A 17,332-nucleotide genomic window follows, 5' to 3' on the forward strand; every position below is an offset into this window, starting at 1 on the left:
ACATTTGAGGAGGAAAAAGTGGTCCAGGGCCCCCTTAATTCAGGTTCCCCAGTGACTCTCAAGCTACCTTCTGGACAATATTAAAGGAAACCTTTTTTTCCCTCTCCCCCACCCCCCATCTTTCACTCAACGCTAACCCCAAGATGAAGCGTGGAGGTACAACTGGATCATCAAGAGGAATGGCATTGTACGAAGATGAGGTAAGACATTATCTACTCCGAGGAGAGGTTTCGCCTCGTTTTCCATGGCCACAACTAAGCTGCTGAGGAGAAACGCTAAATTATTTTCTGAGCAGATGCCCTCTTAGACCAATGCATATATTTTTTTAGTTCCAGTGCCTTGATCAGACTGTTAGTGCAGGGCAGGGGAAGGCAGTGATGGTTCAGTGGTTGGATCAGGACCTGGGAGACCTGGAATGATCACGTCAGCCTCAGTGGACCGAGTGGCAATTTACCAGTTATCAGATTCTAATTTTGTTGTATCCCCAAAATTAATGTATATCATTAATATCATTGATGGTTATTACTATTTTTATTTTCTAATGTAATTATGTATGCAATTTTTTCATTTATTGTGGGAGCCCTTTTTGTGGAACCTTGTTCAGTTTCCCCATATGTTGTTGTTGTTGTTCAGTCGTTCAGTCGTGTCCGACTCTTTGTGACCCCATGGACCAGAGCACGCCAGGCACCCCTATCCTCCACTGCCTCCCGCAGTTTGGCCAAACTCATGCCAGTCGCTTCGAGAACACTGTCCAACCATCTCGTCCTCTGTCGTCCCCTTCTCCTTGTGCCCTCCATCTTTCCCAACATCAGGGTCTTTTCTAGGGAGTCTTCTCTTCTCATGAGGTGGCCAAAGTACTGGAGCCTCAACTTCAGGATCTGTCCTTCTAGTGAGCACTCAGGGCTGATTTCTTTAAGGATGGATAAGTTTGATCTTTTTGCAGTCCATGGGACTCTCAAGAGTCTCCTCCAGCACCATAATTCAAAAGCATCAATTCTTTGGCGATCAGCCTCCTTTATCGTCTCACTTCCATACATCACTACTGGGAAAACCATAGCTTTAACTATACGGACCTTTGTCGGCAAGGTGATGTCTTTGCTTTTTAAGATGCTGTCTAGGTTTGTCATTGCTTTTCTCCCAAGAAGCAGGCGTCTTTTAATTTCGTGACTGCTGTCACCATCTGCAGTGATCATGGAGCCCAAGAAAGTAAAATCTCTCACTGCCTCCATTTCTTCCCCTTCTATTTGCCAGGAGGTGATGGGACCAGTGGCCATGATCTTAGCTTTTTTGATGTTGAGCTTCAGACCATGGACAAAGACAACAGGCTGCACCATATAGTCCATGGTAAATCCGGCAATAGAAAATTTCTGTGGTGCCCCCCCAGGTCCTTGATGCTCTAAGCACATGCTTATTTAATGGTTAATTCAGCCCTCCTGGGCCTGCATTGCCAAAGGCTGCATGCCAGAATCAGTTTCTGATAGGTAAAGGCAAACCCTGTTTCTACAATAGAAGCTTTCCGTTCGTTTTCCATTCAGTGCTGCTAACTCTTTAGCCAGCTTTTCCATGAGAGCCACAGAGTCAACATCTTCATCAATGACTTGGATGATGGGCTTGAGGGCATCCTGATCAAGTTTGCAGATGACACCAAATTGGGAGGGGTGGCCCAAAATGTCTGAATGGCGCCTGCCCAGTTCTAAACTGGTCTTTGGAAGATGCAACGTTTGGAAATCAATGGGGCGGTGGTGGGGAATGGATTATTCTTCGCATAGTGATTCCCGACTGCAGTGCCATTTCCTATTTCCGCACTTTTCTGAGGATTGTGGGCTGGCTTTGCAAAAAGCGGGTGAAGCTTAGGGGGAGAGATAGAGGACTCTTTTAATCTGTAGAGGAAAGCCTGGGTCAGTAGGACATAAACCAACTAGCTGGGTGCCAGGAGGATGGCTGGGCAATCTTGCTGAGCAAATCTCACTGCCCTCGCGTGGTCACACTTAACATTTCACTGCATTTTCCAAGTTAACTCTTTGAAAACCCAAGGGTCGGTTTTGTGCTTCTCAAGCCATCAGCGGCGGATCTTGGGGCCTCAAATTTCAGCAGTGGCCTGTGTGATGCCAAAATTTAGCATCTCTACTGGCACCTCCGAGGTTCCACGTACAGTGCAGCTGAATGGATCACACCTCCCTAAATGGCAGGTCTTGGGGCCTCAAATTTCAGCAGCGGCCTGTGTGATGCCAAAATTTAGCGTCTCTACTGGCACCCCCGAGGCTCCACGCCCAGTACAACTGAATGGGTCACACACCTCCCTAAATCCACTTCTGAGACCATCACTTGATGAATGCAGCACTCAAAGGACAACCTGAATATGTGAAACATCCATGCCGCTTCCTGTGAATGGAGCTTTCAAATGCCTACTTCCAAGCAGATGGCAGAAGCTGTTCTCATGTTTGCACGGTTGATCAAGTAGTTTATAGAGTAGATCTGATTAACATGACAATGTGAAGGCAACCCAAGCTTCTTTGGACTCAAGAGAGAACTGAGTTTGGCCACCCAGGCAGATAATGTGTTTCCCTATGTAGATTTCCCCCCTAAAAAAAACCTTTTTAGATATAAAAAAAACCATCTTTTTATTAAATAGATTTAAATATACCACAATTCATATTGAAATCCATCGGGGGTGGGGGGGAGACTTCCTAGAAGATTTGCACCATTGCAGATTAATTGGAAATTGTATTAAACTGAAGTAATTTGGCAACAATTGGTAACAATAAAATCAATAAAAATAACTGGAAAAAACCCCAATTGCAAATTAATGCTAATTTCTGCAAATACACAATCCGTATTGATATCTTTCTAGATGGTCTATACCATTTTTTCGGCCCGAGGGCCACATTGCTAAATAGGCAGCCTTCCAGGGGCCGCATATGAGTGGGGGGCGGGGGGGGGGCCTTGAAGTTAGCGGTTTCTACAGCTGCCTCTTCTCCATCCAGTTCAAGGGAAGTTTCCAACAAGGCCAGGGCAATGGTTTTGGGCTGCTCCAGAGGGGAGGACCTGAACCAATGGATTCAAATTACAGTGGTACCTCGACTTACGAGCGACTCGACTTCCGTATTTTTCGACTTCCGAATGACCTCTGGAAGCGAAAAAATGGCCGCCGCTTCCAAAATTTTCGACTTACGAAGGGAAAGCGGCGGCACGATACCTCGACTTACGAAAATTTGAATGCGCTTTTTTTCGACTTCCGAATTTCCCCCCCGTTCCGAGATGGCGCCTTCGACTTACGAAGATTTCGACTTACGGGCGCGCCTTCGGAACGGATTAATTTCGTAAGTCGAGGTACCACTGTACAAGAAAGGAGATTTCAGCTAAGTACCTGGAAGAACTGTTCGGCAGCAGAACAGGACTCGCTTGGGAGGTTGTGGACTCTCCTTCCTTGGACGTTTTTCAGCAGAGGTTGGATTGTTATGGAAATTCTACTCAATACTGATCCAGAGCAGATTCCAATGTATAGTTAGCAGAGTAACAACTTAAAAAACGTAACAGGATTCCCCAAAAAATTAGACCAGAGGCAATTAATATTTCATCCAGCAGAGTTTTACTGCTACTGAAGGCAAATGAGCATAGTAGTTTTGTCGGAATAATGCCTGCTGATGATTCAGGGTCTTTATGGGTTAACCTATCACTCCCATTTTAGGTAGGTGTTCCCTGGGAGGCGGAGCTAGTTGGCATTCTAAAAGGAGGGGGGAACAATCGTTAAAAGGCAGTTGGGGGTTTGGCAGTGGGGGGGGGGGTTGGAGAATTAGAGAGAGATAATGCGAGGTTAGGCTTTGGGGAATGGGAGGAAAGGTCATTACCATTGCTAAAGGGATGCAGGAAATATTATAACAAAGCTGAATTACATGAGAAGAAGATTTGTACCAGTAATAACCCGAGACACCCATGTTTTCAAGTTACCTAATAAAGTTAAATGTGCTTAAACGTTCGTTGACTCTGGCAGTGTATCAGTACCTTAAGAGGTGTGACTAAGAGGAGAAAACAAAGCTTTCCTGTGGAAGAGGAAACTGTTTGCTTATTCTCCTGTCATACAGAGGGCTGGACAGTGAAGCCAAGTGTGCCACCTATTTGCCTAAAAGGGAAGGCAAACTGCAGTAGTTGGGAACCCTGGTAGGGAGATCCCATAGGTGGCAAGAGGTTTTCAAACGTAGAGCCCTGAGGTACCCCAGAGACAACTCCCATATAAACACTGAAGGATTCATCCTAGTTGTCAGTGAAGCCTAGGGAGTGTCTCTGTTGGGGAAGTATTGAAGGGGAGGGAATAGGATCCCTCACAGTAGTCACAAATCCAATCCATTCAGGATTGGCACTGTCCAATAAGAAGTCCAGTTGTAGCAGACAAAACTTACAATAACTTATAATAAGTCTAAACCTTAACACTATATACAGTGTTAACACTATATACACCAGATGGAAAAGAGATAGAAAGAGAAAGAGAAACCCAGGCTCCATCTGGCCCTACTTTTCTAGCCAGTATGACCTTGACAGAAAGAGATAAGAGAACCAGTTTAAACCAGCTGTGCTCAGCTTCTCTGAAGGAATAACCCAGACATCATGAAGTTTCTGCTTGTTTCTTTCACACGGAGAAGCTTCTTGAATTAACCAGAATAGGAAAGATCTCTGCACATCAGATGAATACTTTTTGCACTAAGAAATGACATATGTAAGCCTCCAGTCAGAGATGCTTTAGCGGTGATTCCTACATTGCAAGGGGTTCGGATGATGACCCTACAATTCTGTGATTCTACGACTATCTCAAAATACAGGCTCTCTCTTTTCTCCCCCACAGATGGGCCAAGCGGGCGACGTGGAGGAACGGGGCAAAATCTTGGTGTCCCTCATGTACAGCACCCCGAAAGGAGGCCTCGTCGTCGGCATCGTGCGTTGTGTCCACTTAGCGGCCATGGATGCCAACGGATACTCTGACCCCTTTGTGAAAATGTACGTCCTGTGGGCACAAACTCCTGGGCTTTGTTGGCCACCGGCTTTGTCAATTACTTAGTCGCTTGCAGTTCTCTGAGTGCCTCTTTCCCCAAGAGTTTTGGTGCTTTGCCATGTAATCTCGCAGGAACCTTCCCTATTCCTCCTAAATCTCTCCGCTTTACCAAATTGTTCAGCACCAGTGTGAGATGACACGACTCTTGGCAAACGTTGCAATCCAACCCCATGTTTCCAGGACGGAAGTGGCAGGCAAGGGTGTAGCTCCCCTACGAAGAAAGGCTTCAGTGTATGGGACTTTTTTTTAGCATAAAAAAGCTGAATTTCTCCAAGCAGAATGCATAGTAACGTTGGGTTCTTTCTCTCTCTCCCCCCCCCCAATTTATATGCATTTATATGCACGCTTTCCTCTAAATACCCACGTTTACAAAAACTTATTTATTTGTTTTGGCTGGAGGAATGCCTCACAAAATATGGGAAAGTGCACATTTTGGGGGCACGGCTGTGTTCTGGTTTGCATATTGCTTTGGGAACTGTGAATGGGGTTGGTTAAAATGCAGACTGGACCAACTTTCTGCCCCATCCCTCTTGGGAGCAGATGGAGCCAGAAGGAGGGTTGAACAGGGGAGGAGTAGCAGAGAGGAAGCAGCAGCATGAGCTCAGTATTGTCTACACTGACCGGCAGCAGCTCTTCAGGGTTTCAGGCAGGAGTGTCTCCCAGAGCTACCTGGAGATGCCAGGGGTTGAACCTTCTACATGCCAAGCAGCTGCTCCTTCCATGGTGGGAGCGGTGGCCCAACAACATGCTTGTCACCTGTGGAGAGTCACAGGTTCATCACCTCTGGGATAATGTGTTTTTCTGTTCATCCCTGTCCCCCACCCCCACCCCAAATTAGCTTGACAATTCAGCAAACCACCTCCCTGCTTGCTCTTTCCACGATTATGCATCACCATTACATTCCAAAAACATGGTCGGAAGAGAGACCTTTTTTCCTTCCGCATGGACTGATGCTCGCCCCTTTTAGCTTTTCAGCTGTCTTTCATCATCCCCCAAGTTCTGGAGAAATGCTCACATCTTCTTCTTTCCAGATGCTTAAAGCCGGACATGGGGAAGAAAGCGAAACAGAAGACGCAGATTAAAAAGAAGACGTTGAACCCGGAGTTTAATGAGGTGAGGCAAGGCTAAGATTCCTGTGTTGCAGGGGGTTGGACTAGATGATCCTTCTTGTCCCTTCCAACTCCACGACGCTATGATTCTAAGGCCTCTTCTCACATTCCATGTGGTGCATTCGTGGATCTCTGAGATTTTCAGAGCCTGCTTGCCGCACACGCCTGATGTTCTCCAGATTATTTATTCATCATTATTATTTATGTACTGTATTAACTTCCCGCTCTTCCTTCCCAAAGGAGTTGGGTGACAAACAGATGTACCATTAAAAAAACCTCAAAACAAAGCAAACAGTTTAACGCATTCTAAAAACACAGTTTAAAAACATCTAAAATCAGTTTCTGAAAAGTTCAGAAACATTCTTCCATCCGGTACTTCTTCAGCCACTAAACGCCTGCGTGAAAACAGGAATGTTGTCAGATTCCTCCTGAAAGCCAATGAAGCTTTCACTCACTCGGGAGAGCATTGCACAGCCAGGAGTCACCACTGAAAAGGCCCAGATAGGATTCCAGCTCCCATCAGCCCCAGTCAACATAGCCAGTGGTCAGGAAGGCAATACTTTAGAGGCAGTGATGAAGCAGGGATGTGTTTGTGGTGTTTATATTGTAGATAGTGAACGCTGTGCTCAGTTCCATCCATCCCTAGAACTGAACCCCCTCCTCGCTTCGTCTGAACGAAGTTTGACTTCCTGGTTATCGAAGCCTGCTTTGAGCAAGGAAGGGGAGGCTAGCGGGCCAAGGCCTTGTCCGCCCCCTCCCCAAAGCCCCACCACTTGATCCTTGATGGAGAGTGTTATCTTTTTGGCAGGAGTTTTTCTACGATATCAAACACAGCGACCTAGCCAAGAAGCAGCTCGACATATCGGTTTGGGACTACGACATTGGAAAATCCAATGATTATATTGGTGAGTGCTATCAGAAACAGCGGGGGACTCTCAGCTTGCTTAATTAGGGTTTTTTAAACCATGGTGACGTGTGTGTGTGTATATATATATATAAATTGAATTTTAGGTTCTTAGGATATCCAGGAATGGGTTGTTTATTGGGTTTCTTTCTCAAGAGGTGCTTTGCAGTACAATCCTCAGTACAAGGTCTTCCTGGTCCTCTTCCACCCAATGATGATTTTGGACTACAACTCCCAGCAGCCCCCCTTGCTGGCTGGGGCATGATGGGAGTGGCAGTCCAAAGCCCCTGGGAGGGGGGACCTGGTTAGGGAAGGTGGTGCGGGATCTTTGATGGGACGGTGGGCATTGCGGGGGGTCATCTCGGCCAGGTTACCCAGGGCAACTGTTGAGTATTGGTTGAATAAGATGCGAGCTGTCAGGTTTAAGGGGGGAAAAAAGACAACCCGGAAGTGGGGTTTGGGGCCTCCCATGATGCACGCAACGCCTCCCTCTGCATCTGCGTCAAAGGGGCCTCCTCTGCCTTTCTGTCTCTTGCAGGTGGGTGCCAGCTGGGCATCACAGCCAAAGGCGAGCGCTTGAAACACTGGTACGAGTGTCTGAAGAACAAGGACAAGAAGATTGAGCGCTGGCACGCCTTACAGAATGAGAACCATGTGGCCAGCGATTAGGAGAAACCGCCCCCCATCCCATCCCATCCCATCCCACCGTACCCGAACCCTCCTCCACCCAACCCCCTGTAGATTCCCAGACGTCTTCCAAGACGGTTGTGTTTCTTTCGCTCCTGGGGAAAGCATTCCCCTGTCGTCTCCTGCCTCTTTTGCGAGAGAGGCTTTCTTCCTTCTTAACCATCGCCCTTTTCTTCTGGTTTTCCTTCTCCATCGTCTCCTGCCTCCTTCAGGGAGCAGCTGCTCCTCCCTTCATCTCTCTCTCTCTCTCTCTCTCTCTCTCTCTCTCTCTCTCTCTCTCTTCCTTCCCTTTCTTTGTCTGCCTCCTTCCGGGAAGCAGCTTCTTTCCTGCTTCTCCTCTATTCTCCACGCCAAGGATAAAGGTTCTCTCTGTTATGTTTTGTATTGTGATCCATTCCTGCCACTGCCACCTTCTCCTGCCGTGGGTGCATTGATGTATAGACTTCTCCAAGCAATAGCCCAGCACTGGAAATATTTTACGTTTGGCCTCCGCTTATCCTGACAGCTAAATGACACCCACCCGACCTCGCCCGACCTCGCCGTGCTTCTCCCCGACCTGTTGAAGGTCTTTGTACTCTTAAGTGCCCTTGAAACTGACCTCCTTGCCTGCCTTCCTCCAGTCTCCACCTGGGCATGTGGAAGGCTGCGCTCATTCCTCCTCCTCTTTGCACACTCGAACTACTCTGTGCATCGCTCATGGGAAAATGCACGGCTACGGTTTTTTTGATCCGGCTGCTCCGAGCATGTGGGGCGGCTGAAACGAAACCAGACCAAACCAGCCAGATAGCGCAAGTCTTTCGAAAACCAACGCCTACGCTGTAGAAAGCTTGGGCTTCCGACTCTTAGCATCACTTTGGTCTCGCATTTTTCCGCGGCCCGCCATAGACGTAATTCCGCCAAGATTCATTTCTCAGCGTCGCGATGCAGCAGGTGTCACCTTGGACACTTTTAAGCTGGAAAAAACCCACCTTCGTCCTTTTCGGTCTGGCAGCTACCTGGGCTGGATGGCCAATTAAAAAAAAAATTTATGCCGTGCTTCTCCTCCCACCCACTGTGTGGTGCTGTTGTCCTGTTCATGTTAATGGGGCCTGTCTAGGACAGCTGTCTGTTTAGGATAGCTGTTACTGCTCTGGTGCCCTCCAGGTGTTGTCAGAGTCCAACTCCCATGAGCCCTAGAAGCCAGCGTGTCCCGATGGTCAAGGATGATGGGAGCTGGAGTCCATCTGGAAGTTCCAGGAGGTGTTTCCCATTGACCATGCCCTACTGTTTTTGGAGCACTCCTGGAATCTAAAGTTCAGACGTTCAGAGGTAGAGGCAGCTTGGAGGGCTGGTGCATTTGCAATATTTGTGCAGAACATCGCATGCCAAGGGCCCTCCTTGTGCACAGTAAAGAGCAAGCTTGACCCAGAAGCTTTGGCGAAATGGGGGCAGCGCCATGTGGCTTATTTGCCACTCGAGAGGTTCTCCCCAAAGCCCTCTCCTTTAGCCTGGACTTGTTGGTGGCGGCACCGTCAAAAAAGCCCACCTGAAATCTCTCAGGTCACGTTCGCTCTGGCTTGAGGCCCGGCATGCATCTGTATGGATATACAACATTTTCATACTTCTTAGGTCTTATACCTGTGTTGAAACTTGAAAACAAAAAGCCCTGTAGCACAAAAGCATTGGTTAGGTGTTATGTGGGGCCATGCTGTAGCCATGTTCACAATCCATTTAAAATACTACGATGCCCCTTTGAACAGCCATGGTTTCCCCCAATGAATTCTGGGGGCTGTAGTTTGTGAAGGGTGTTGAGAGTCGTTAGGAGGACCTTATTCCCCTCGCAGAGCTACAATTTACAGAGTGGCTTGATCCCTCTTCCCAGGAAGCTATGGGAATTGTAGCTGTGAGAGGGGAATCTCCGCACCCTTAACTACAGCTCCCAGAACTCTTTAGGGGAAGCCACGACTGTTCAGAGTGGCATCACAATGCTTTGATTGGATGGTGTGGCCTATGTTGACTACAGGCCGCCATAGCTGGCTCAAGACAAAGGACAAAATGGCGGCCCCTCCACTTTTCTCAGACAGAAATGGTGTCCCAGAAGCTCCGTGCAACCAAACCAGTGGTGCTCCCCTAGATCTGCCTTCGTCATCAAAGCTCTGACTGTTGGTCTACCTGGCCCAGGATCGTCCAGTGGGTAGCAGCTCTCTGGGATCTTCATCCCAGATCCAGTCCTTCCCACCAGATGCTTCCTGAGTACGTTCATTTTGGAGGCGCCAGGAGTTGAACTTCAAAATTGCTCCTGCTTTTTAAAAAATTTCCATTGATAAGGGGAAAAAAATCGGAAGGAGGGCAGATTCTGGTGAAATTCTCATGGATGGTTGCATATTTTTTTTGGGTCACGGTTGCATTTTTCATTCAAGGTGGCTGAGGTCACCTTTGCTGATGTCCTTCCACTCTTCAGGCCATCTCTTTGGGGCTCTCAAACCTTTCCTGCAAGGGCTCGTGCTTCCTCGAAAGCATTGCCAAGGACCTCATGGGGCTTTAGTGGAAGCTGTGGCTGAGAGTTGCTGCAGGACATCAAAAGATGTTCATCTAGCAATGGAAGAGGGCATCTTCCTGACACATCTTGGCCACCTTGTAAGTAAGATAAGTGCAAACCCCGCTAAACCAAAAACTAAAAACGAAACAGCCCCCATCTTAAGTGTCATGAGAAAGAGTCAGAAGATAACTAGCCTCTTCCACATGGGATGAAGATGATCTGGAACAAGAATTGGAAACCTGGTGCTCTGCTGATATTGCTGGACCCCCATCAGCACCAGAGTCCAACAACATAGGAACATTGATTAGACCATTGGTCTATCTAGCTTAGGCAGCAGGTCTTTGTGGTTTCAGGCTGAGGACATTCTCAGCCCCACCTGGGAATGCTGAGCCCTGAACCCGAGGCTTTTGGCGTGCAACACAACCTCAGTCCATGCAAATCACTGGCCGCCCTGATCTAGAAACAGACAGGAAGGATTCTTCAGCATGGCACAATTTCAAACCTTCTATGTAAAAAGTAGGCGCTGAGCTGTGGCCGCTTCCTCGTCTACCTTCCTCAGCTTCAGGAGTGCTGGTTCCGTTACCCTTCACCTGCGAGCTCACACCTGGGCCATTTTTGTGTGGTGGTCAGGATGCTGCCAGCGGCTTTTGGCTGGTTGCCCAGGAAAGTATAAAGACAAGGGAAAGTTTCTTACTGTCCTTTTTTATTCCAGTATTACAGAGAGAGGCTAAAGAGAACCCAGCCTCTTGGATAATGGCATTGTCCTGAGTGAATCTCTACCCTCCGTCTCTCCCACTTCCTCATTTGTCTCTTCTATGGGTGCTGCTATGGGCTCTCTGTCTTTAAGCTCTTTGCTCTCCTACTTTTAAGGCTTACCAGGTCCTGGGAGATGGAGGGTCTGGAATGCTTTCTAAAGACACTGCGTCAGCCAGCTGCCGTTCCAGTTCTGCCTCCTCTTCTCCCATTATTTATTCCCCAACTTTCCCCCTCATCTGCCTCTGAGCTGTGACCTCCCGCAAACCACTGTTGTAAATCTAGACTGTCTTCCTCTTCCTCTTCCCTGGAAGGGTCAGGATTGGAGGGAGACGGTCTCTGCCATTCCTCCTCTGCCCAGTCCTTGACAGTGGTCTGCTGTTTCAGAGCAGAGCCCCAATGGCCACTCCTCCCTGTGTTTTCCAGCAGCAAATCTCCCTCTCATCTCCCTTGTCCAATAGACTCTTAGTTGCACATTTGTGAAGGGCACCTTCATGAATAGATGTCCCAGCTGTCTTGTCCTGAAGGAGAGTTTCAACAGGGTGTCGTTTTTCCTTGTTTGCCTTTCAGAAGGACACAGCCTCAGAGTTCTGGTACAGCCAAACTTCTTTACCTACCTTGACCTTGTAGTATTTCTCCATCTCTCTATCCATCCCAGCATTGCAATGAGTTGGACTAGATGACTCTTTGGGTCCGTCCGTCCCAAACTCTATGTCTGTCTGTCTAATCATCTATCTAGACAAATCTAAGATTTCATAAAACTTACTGGGAATTTTTTTTTGTTTTGTTCCTTTTGTAGACAGTAAGAACCATCCAGCAGCCTAGCTGTGCTGGTAGCCATCTGATCACCTGGCAGAACTTTAGGCTAGTGGATCCCTTGTGATATGCTGGTGTCAAAGTCCCAGATCTGGTGTATCTTTGGGACCTGCTAGCCCACAGGACTTCCTATCACAATGCTCTCCCTCCAATGTAACCAAGATCACTGGTTCATGCTAGGAAAGCTTGTTTTCTCTTTCACATTTAAATTCTGGGAAACAGCAATGAGATGGTTGGATGAAGACTGGGGTGGTGAATGTTTTTTTGATCCAAGGGCCACCATATTTCACTGTCGGCAGACTTCTGGGGCTCACCTGCTGATGGAGGGTGGGAGCCAGAAGCCCAAAGGAATGAGGCAGCAGAGGTGCCTCAGAACTTTGTATGATAAGCGACATTGCAGCTTCACAGACATGTAAGAGGTTCTACACACCCACCCACCCACCCCACCAGAAATATCTCTTGTCTTCCATCCTGGCACGTGAGATGCATTACTGCTTTTCAGGGGCCCACCTGTCAGGCGAGTGCAAAGCGTGGCATTCTTCTCCTGTCACCTCTTTCCAAAATACACAACAAGAGGAACCCTTTGCAAGTCCCCCCACCCCCAAAGGCTGACGCCACTCCCATTTAACGCCAAGGTAGATGCAGAGCAAAGGCCCTCAAGCGCTGCCCAGACAGGGACTCCTCCCCTCTGGCGCCAATGTTTCTCTTCTCCTCCATTCCACATGCCGTCTTGAGATGCCTTCTTTGTGTGCAAGTGGTTTGTTTTCCTCCAAAGCCTGGTTTTTGCACAGCACGGTGTGAAGATTCTTGTCGGAAAACAACAAGAAGAAAGGACCTGCATTTCTCCCATCCACCCTCCCAGATTTTCACGGTGTCCGCCCCCCCCCTCTCCACCCCTTTCAACTTCTTGGCAGTTTGTGACCATTTTGTAATGTGCCCGCTTTCCTTCTTTGTAAATAAAGCATGAATCATCTTAGATCAGGAATGGTACACACCCCTCCCCCCTCCCCTCCCCTCTTCCTTCTCTTGACAATTGCATTCTCTCAAGCATGCAATGAGACTTCACAGAGAAATAAAAACAGTTTACAACTATTTAACAGCCAACCTACCACCAGTACTAACCCCCCCCACAAAAACCCAATCCCACCTGACCTTCTGCTGCATGCAGGTGTAAGAAACCCCCCCCCCCACTTTTCTTCATATCATACCTAATAAAGTGAGAACAACCTGGGGGGAAACCTCACTTGGCCTTGTGTTTTTGTCACCTGCATTTCTCGAACGCGTGCACCTGAGGTGGAAACGCTCTCAAGAACCAGTGTGGTGCAGTTTTGTTGAAGAGTGTTGGCTTGGGAGAGAACCAGGGGTTGAATCCCCACTTGGCCACACCGGGTAGCCTAGGGCCACTGACTGCCTTTTGGCCCCACCTGCCTCGCAGGGCTGTTGTGGAGGGGGGGGAACCATGTAGATGACTTCTTCAGCACCTTGGAGGAAAAGGAGGGCTAGAAATTTAGTAGATAAATAAGATCGATCCAAGATCGTTGGAGGGGTGGTGGTGGTGGAAGGTATCTGATCAGTCTTCCGATCCTGTCTGAGGCCTGGCACACTATAACTCATCTCTCAGTCTCCTTCCTTCCTTCCTTCCTTCCTTCCTTCCTTCCTTCCTTCCTTCCTTCCTTCCTAGTTCCTCCACCTCCTCTCTGGGGCTGTCGAGGAAAGAGGCCCTGGCCAGAACCCACCGTGAACGCTTCCCTTGTTCTCTTATACAGTGGTACCTCGGTTTAAGAACAGTCCGGTTTAAGAACGATTTGGTTTACAAACTCCGCAAAACCGGAAATAGCGTCTTGGTTTGAGAACTTTACCTCGGTCCCTGCTCCTGCCCACCTAGCAGTTCAAAAGCACGTCAAAGTGCAAGTAGATAGATAGGTACCACTCCGGCGGGAAGGTAAACGGCGTTTCCGTGCGCTGCTCTGGTTCGCCAGAAGCGGCTTAGTCATGCTGGCCACATGACCCGGAAGCTGTCTGCGGACAAAGGCCGGCTCCCTCGGCCAGTAAAGCGAGATGAGCGTGCAACCCCAGAGTCGTCTGCGACTGGACTTAACAGTCAGGGGTCCCATTACCTTTACCTAAGAATGGAAGCTGAACGGTGGAAAGGCACCGGCGGCGGGAGTCCTCATGAGGGAAAGGGTGCCTTGGTTTAAGAATGGTTTCGGTTTAAGAGTGGACTTCTGGAACGGATTAAGTTTGTAAACTGAGGTACCACTGTAATGGCAATGGCACCCACCTGAGAAGTGCTGGAACTGAGTTCTGGTGAGTTCCAGCTGAAAAAAAGTCCCAGCGCCCCCCAAGAGCTCAGCACCCCACCCTTGAGGCGGCACCTCTGTGTTGGTCCATGATATGTGAGCTTTTGAAATGAAATGCACGCTATTTAACTCAAATCCGCCTAAAGAGAAGTTTGGGTAGAGCTATTTCAAAACAAACCTTCGGGAATCTGGGTGGAATCATCAGGACCTTGTTGCAATCATCTAAGTGTGCAGCAGGTGGCAGTAACACTCCAAAGATGCTGATCATCGCCAGCAAACTCTCTGGGACAGCAGCACATGAAGGGGGGGGGGGAATTCAACACTGGCGGGTGTGTGTGTGTCCAGTTTTCCTGGCAAGGCACAAATCCAGGAAGCAATACAGGTGCACATACGCAGCTGGGTATGGAGGAGCTCTGCAATAGTCGGCCCAATGGGGTGGGAGCCACGAAAAAGTCAAAATCCATGCTAGGGATCACTAGGAAAGGAATTGAAAACAAAACTGCTGATAGCATAATTCTGTTATGTAAATTTATGGCATGACTGCAGTTGGAATGCTGTACAGTCATATCTCATGTTGCGAACGCTCCGTGTTGAGTGTGTTCAGGTTGCGTACTCTGCAAACCCGGAAGTGAAACACGGAGCGCGGACGCTTCTGCGCACGTCCGCGCGGTCCGTGGATGCGCAGAAGCGTTATGTGCAGTTCGTGCATGCGCAGAAACACGATCTTGCATTTTTGTGCATGCCTGGAAGCGCTGCCCGGGTTGAGCATTGTTTGGGGTGCAAACAGCAACCCGGAACGAATTAAGTGCACAACCCGAGGTACCACTGTATATAGTTCTGGTTGCCTCGCCTCAAAAAGGGTATTGTGGAATTGGAAAAGGTTCAGCAAACACGGTCAAGATGATGGAATGATGCCCATATGAAGACAATTGGCAGCATTTGGGACTTTTTTAGTTTAGAGAAAGAGAAGGAATGCCAGAAGTTCATAAAATTATGCCTGGCAGGGAGAAGGTGTACAGAGGAAAAGCTTTTCTCCCTCTCTCCTAACACTAGAACACCGTGGGCATCTAATGAAGCTGAGCATTGGGAGATTCAGGGCAGATAAAAGAAAGGACTTCTTCTTGCAGCACAGTTGAACTGTGGAACTCCCTCCCACAGGAGGCAGGGACGGCTGCCAACCTGAATGGCCCTAACAGAGGATTGAACAAATTCATGGCTCAAGGTCTAGTTTGGTCTCACCAGAGCTCATCTTTGGAACCCGATTTCAACACCAGGGCTCAGACAAGCAACATATAATTTTAAACTACCAAAAAACAAATGTGTCTCTGAGCCTATGCAAAGTGCCCTTCCTTCCCTGTTCAGTGATCGCCGCCCACTTGCTGGAATCAGGCGCTAAGGTTCCTTTGTGCGGCTGCTGCTGTTTGACAGCTCAGCCTGCTCCTGCCTAGAGTCCTCTTAACTTAACGTTGCTCAATTGCATTTATATGAAAGGGCAGTTTTCACTTTTGGGGACCCCCTCCCCAACAACACTTGACTTCTGATCCAATGACTTTTTCCGTCCCCCCTTTTTTGGGCGCGCTAATGTGATTTGGCCCAATCGATGGAACCTCATCTTGGAACCAGCTGAGCCGGTTGTCACGACTAATAATTTACAGTTTTAGTCGCTTGGAAATCAATACAGATTTGCTCTTTCCTGAGAAGCTGTAAAGGCCCCGGGGCAGGCGGGGGACCGAGCAGCAGACCGGCAGCTAAGCAGTTTGGACACAAAAGCCAATTTCTTGCTATGTTGGGGTGGAGGCCAGCTCCAGCCACGGAAGGGACCAAATACTTTTGGCTGAGGATGTGAAGAAGGTGCTGACTCTACCCCATGGAGGCCCCACCCCTTGAAATAGAAGGCCACACCCCTTGAGCACCCCCCCCCCCCCGGGGCTCCCCTCCCCCAATAGGCTTTGCTTTTTATGATGGCAGGAAGGAGGAGGAAACCTTCCCTCCCTTATGTGCAGCAACCTGTCCAAGTGCCTCTCCCATATTCTTATGAGCATGCCAAAGCAGGTAGGATCTGCAGTCCTGCTTAGTGCTGGACTTGGGTTTCCAAATCTCAGGGCTGACCAGAAGTCTCCAGGTTGCCTTGCCCCCTCTGGGGGCAGGGGGAGGGCTTGGATTTCCAGGTGGGTGATAGTAAAAGATTATTAACAAGACACTGCATGCAGCTTGCAAGCTGCAGCCCAGCAGAAGCTGGCTGCAAATTGTTGCACAGACACTCTTGGGCGGAATCTGCTCTCCCAATTAACCCCCGTCTCCAGGGCCCATCCTGTGGCATCACCTGGGGCCACCCCTACATCTCATTAATTAAGAAGACTGCATACAGCTTGCCAGCTTCAGGCCTACAGGAGCTGGCTGCAAATTATTGCATGCACTCTTTTGGAAGGGTCTGCCTCCCTCCCTGCTCCCTCCCAAATAATTTCCTCAACCTCTGAAAGTTCCATAGACTCTTCAAGGTGGCACACCCTTCTCTTCTCTCCCAATTAACCTCTGTCTCCAGGGCTCAGTGGTACTGAAATCTGCCCGTCCATTTCTCAAGTTTTCCTCCCCTAAGAAAGGCATTCCCCCCCCCCTTCATTCTCATAGAATTTCTTTAAAATTCTAAAAGGTGCACAGACTCCTCCTGGATTAAGACCTGGGAGGCCGGGGTTCGAATCCTCACTCTGCCATGAAGCTCACTGGGTGACCTTGGTTGAGTCACTGCCTCTCAGCCCAAACTGCCTCATAGGTTTGCTGGGAGGTAGAGATGGGAGGAGGGAGAACCATATCTACCACACTATGCTTGGAACTGAATCCCACCATAAGATGTGAGCCAACTATATACATAACACCATACATCCTATATTACCATATATCTGTTGATGTTCATTCCAAAGAAACTGAACCATGGGAAATGCTCAGGCAACCCGGAGTCCCTTGCCACTTGGAGATCGCAACCATAAGACAAACATGACAAAAAAACCTCCATCCAACCGTGAGAATTTCATCAGAATTTTCCCTCTCCTTTGATGCAATTTCTTTTCTCATTATTGAGAACTGTTGAAAAAAAGCACGGGAGAAATTTCTGGCAGAGCGCTAACCAGGCACAGGGCCTTCTTGGTAGTGGCGCCCGCCCTGTGGAACACCCTCCCATCAAGGATCTGACTTTTAGAAGACATC

General features: G+C 48.6%; 1 protein-coding gene across 2 annotated transcripts in view; it reads left to right on the forward strand.

Annotated features, from left to right (window-relative positions):
• Nucleotides 1-7,745, forward strand: part of RPH3A (rabphilin 3A) — a 63,022-nt gene extending 55,277 nt beyond the window's left edge. The window contains exons 16-20 of one of the 2 annotated variants that reach the window (XM_033159292.1): nt 144-200; nt 4,838-4,989; nt 6,076-6,157; nt 6,962-7,058; nt 7,596-7,745. In XM_033159292.1, coding sequence (XP_033015183.1) covers nt 144-200; nt 4,838-4,989; nt 6,076-6,157; nt 6,962-7,058; nt 7,596-7,726 — 519 coding nt within the window. In that variant the 3' untranslated portion in view covers nt 7,727-7,745. The remainder of the gene's footprint in view (nt 1-143; nt 201-4,837; nt 4,990-6,075; nt 6,158-6,961; nt 7,059-7,595) is intronic. The other variant, XM_033159293.1, reaches the window with a different exon arrangement.
• Nucleotides 7,746-17,332: the final 9,587 nt, after the last annotated feature.

The sequence above is a fragment of the Lacerta agilis genome, chromosome 8 (assembly GCF_009819535.1).
Source record: "Lacerta agilis isolate rLacAgi1 chromosome 8, rLacAgi1.pri, whole genome shotgun sequence".
NCBI lineage: Eukaryota > Metazoa > Chordata > Lepidosauria > Squamata > Lacertidae > Lacerta > Lacerta agilis.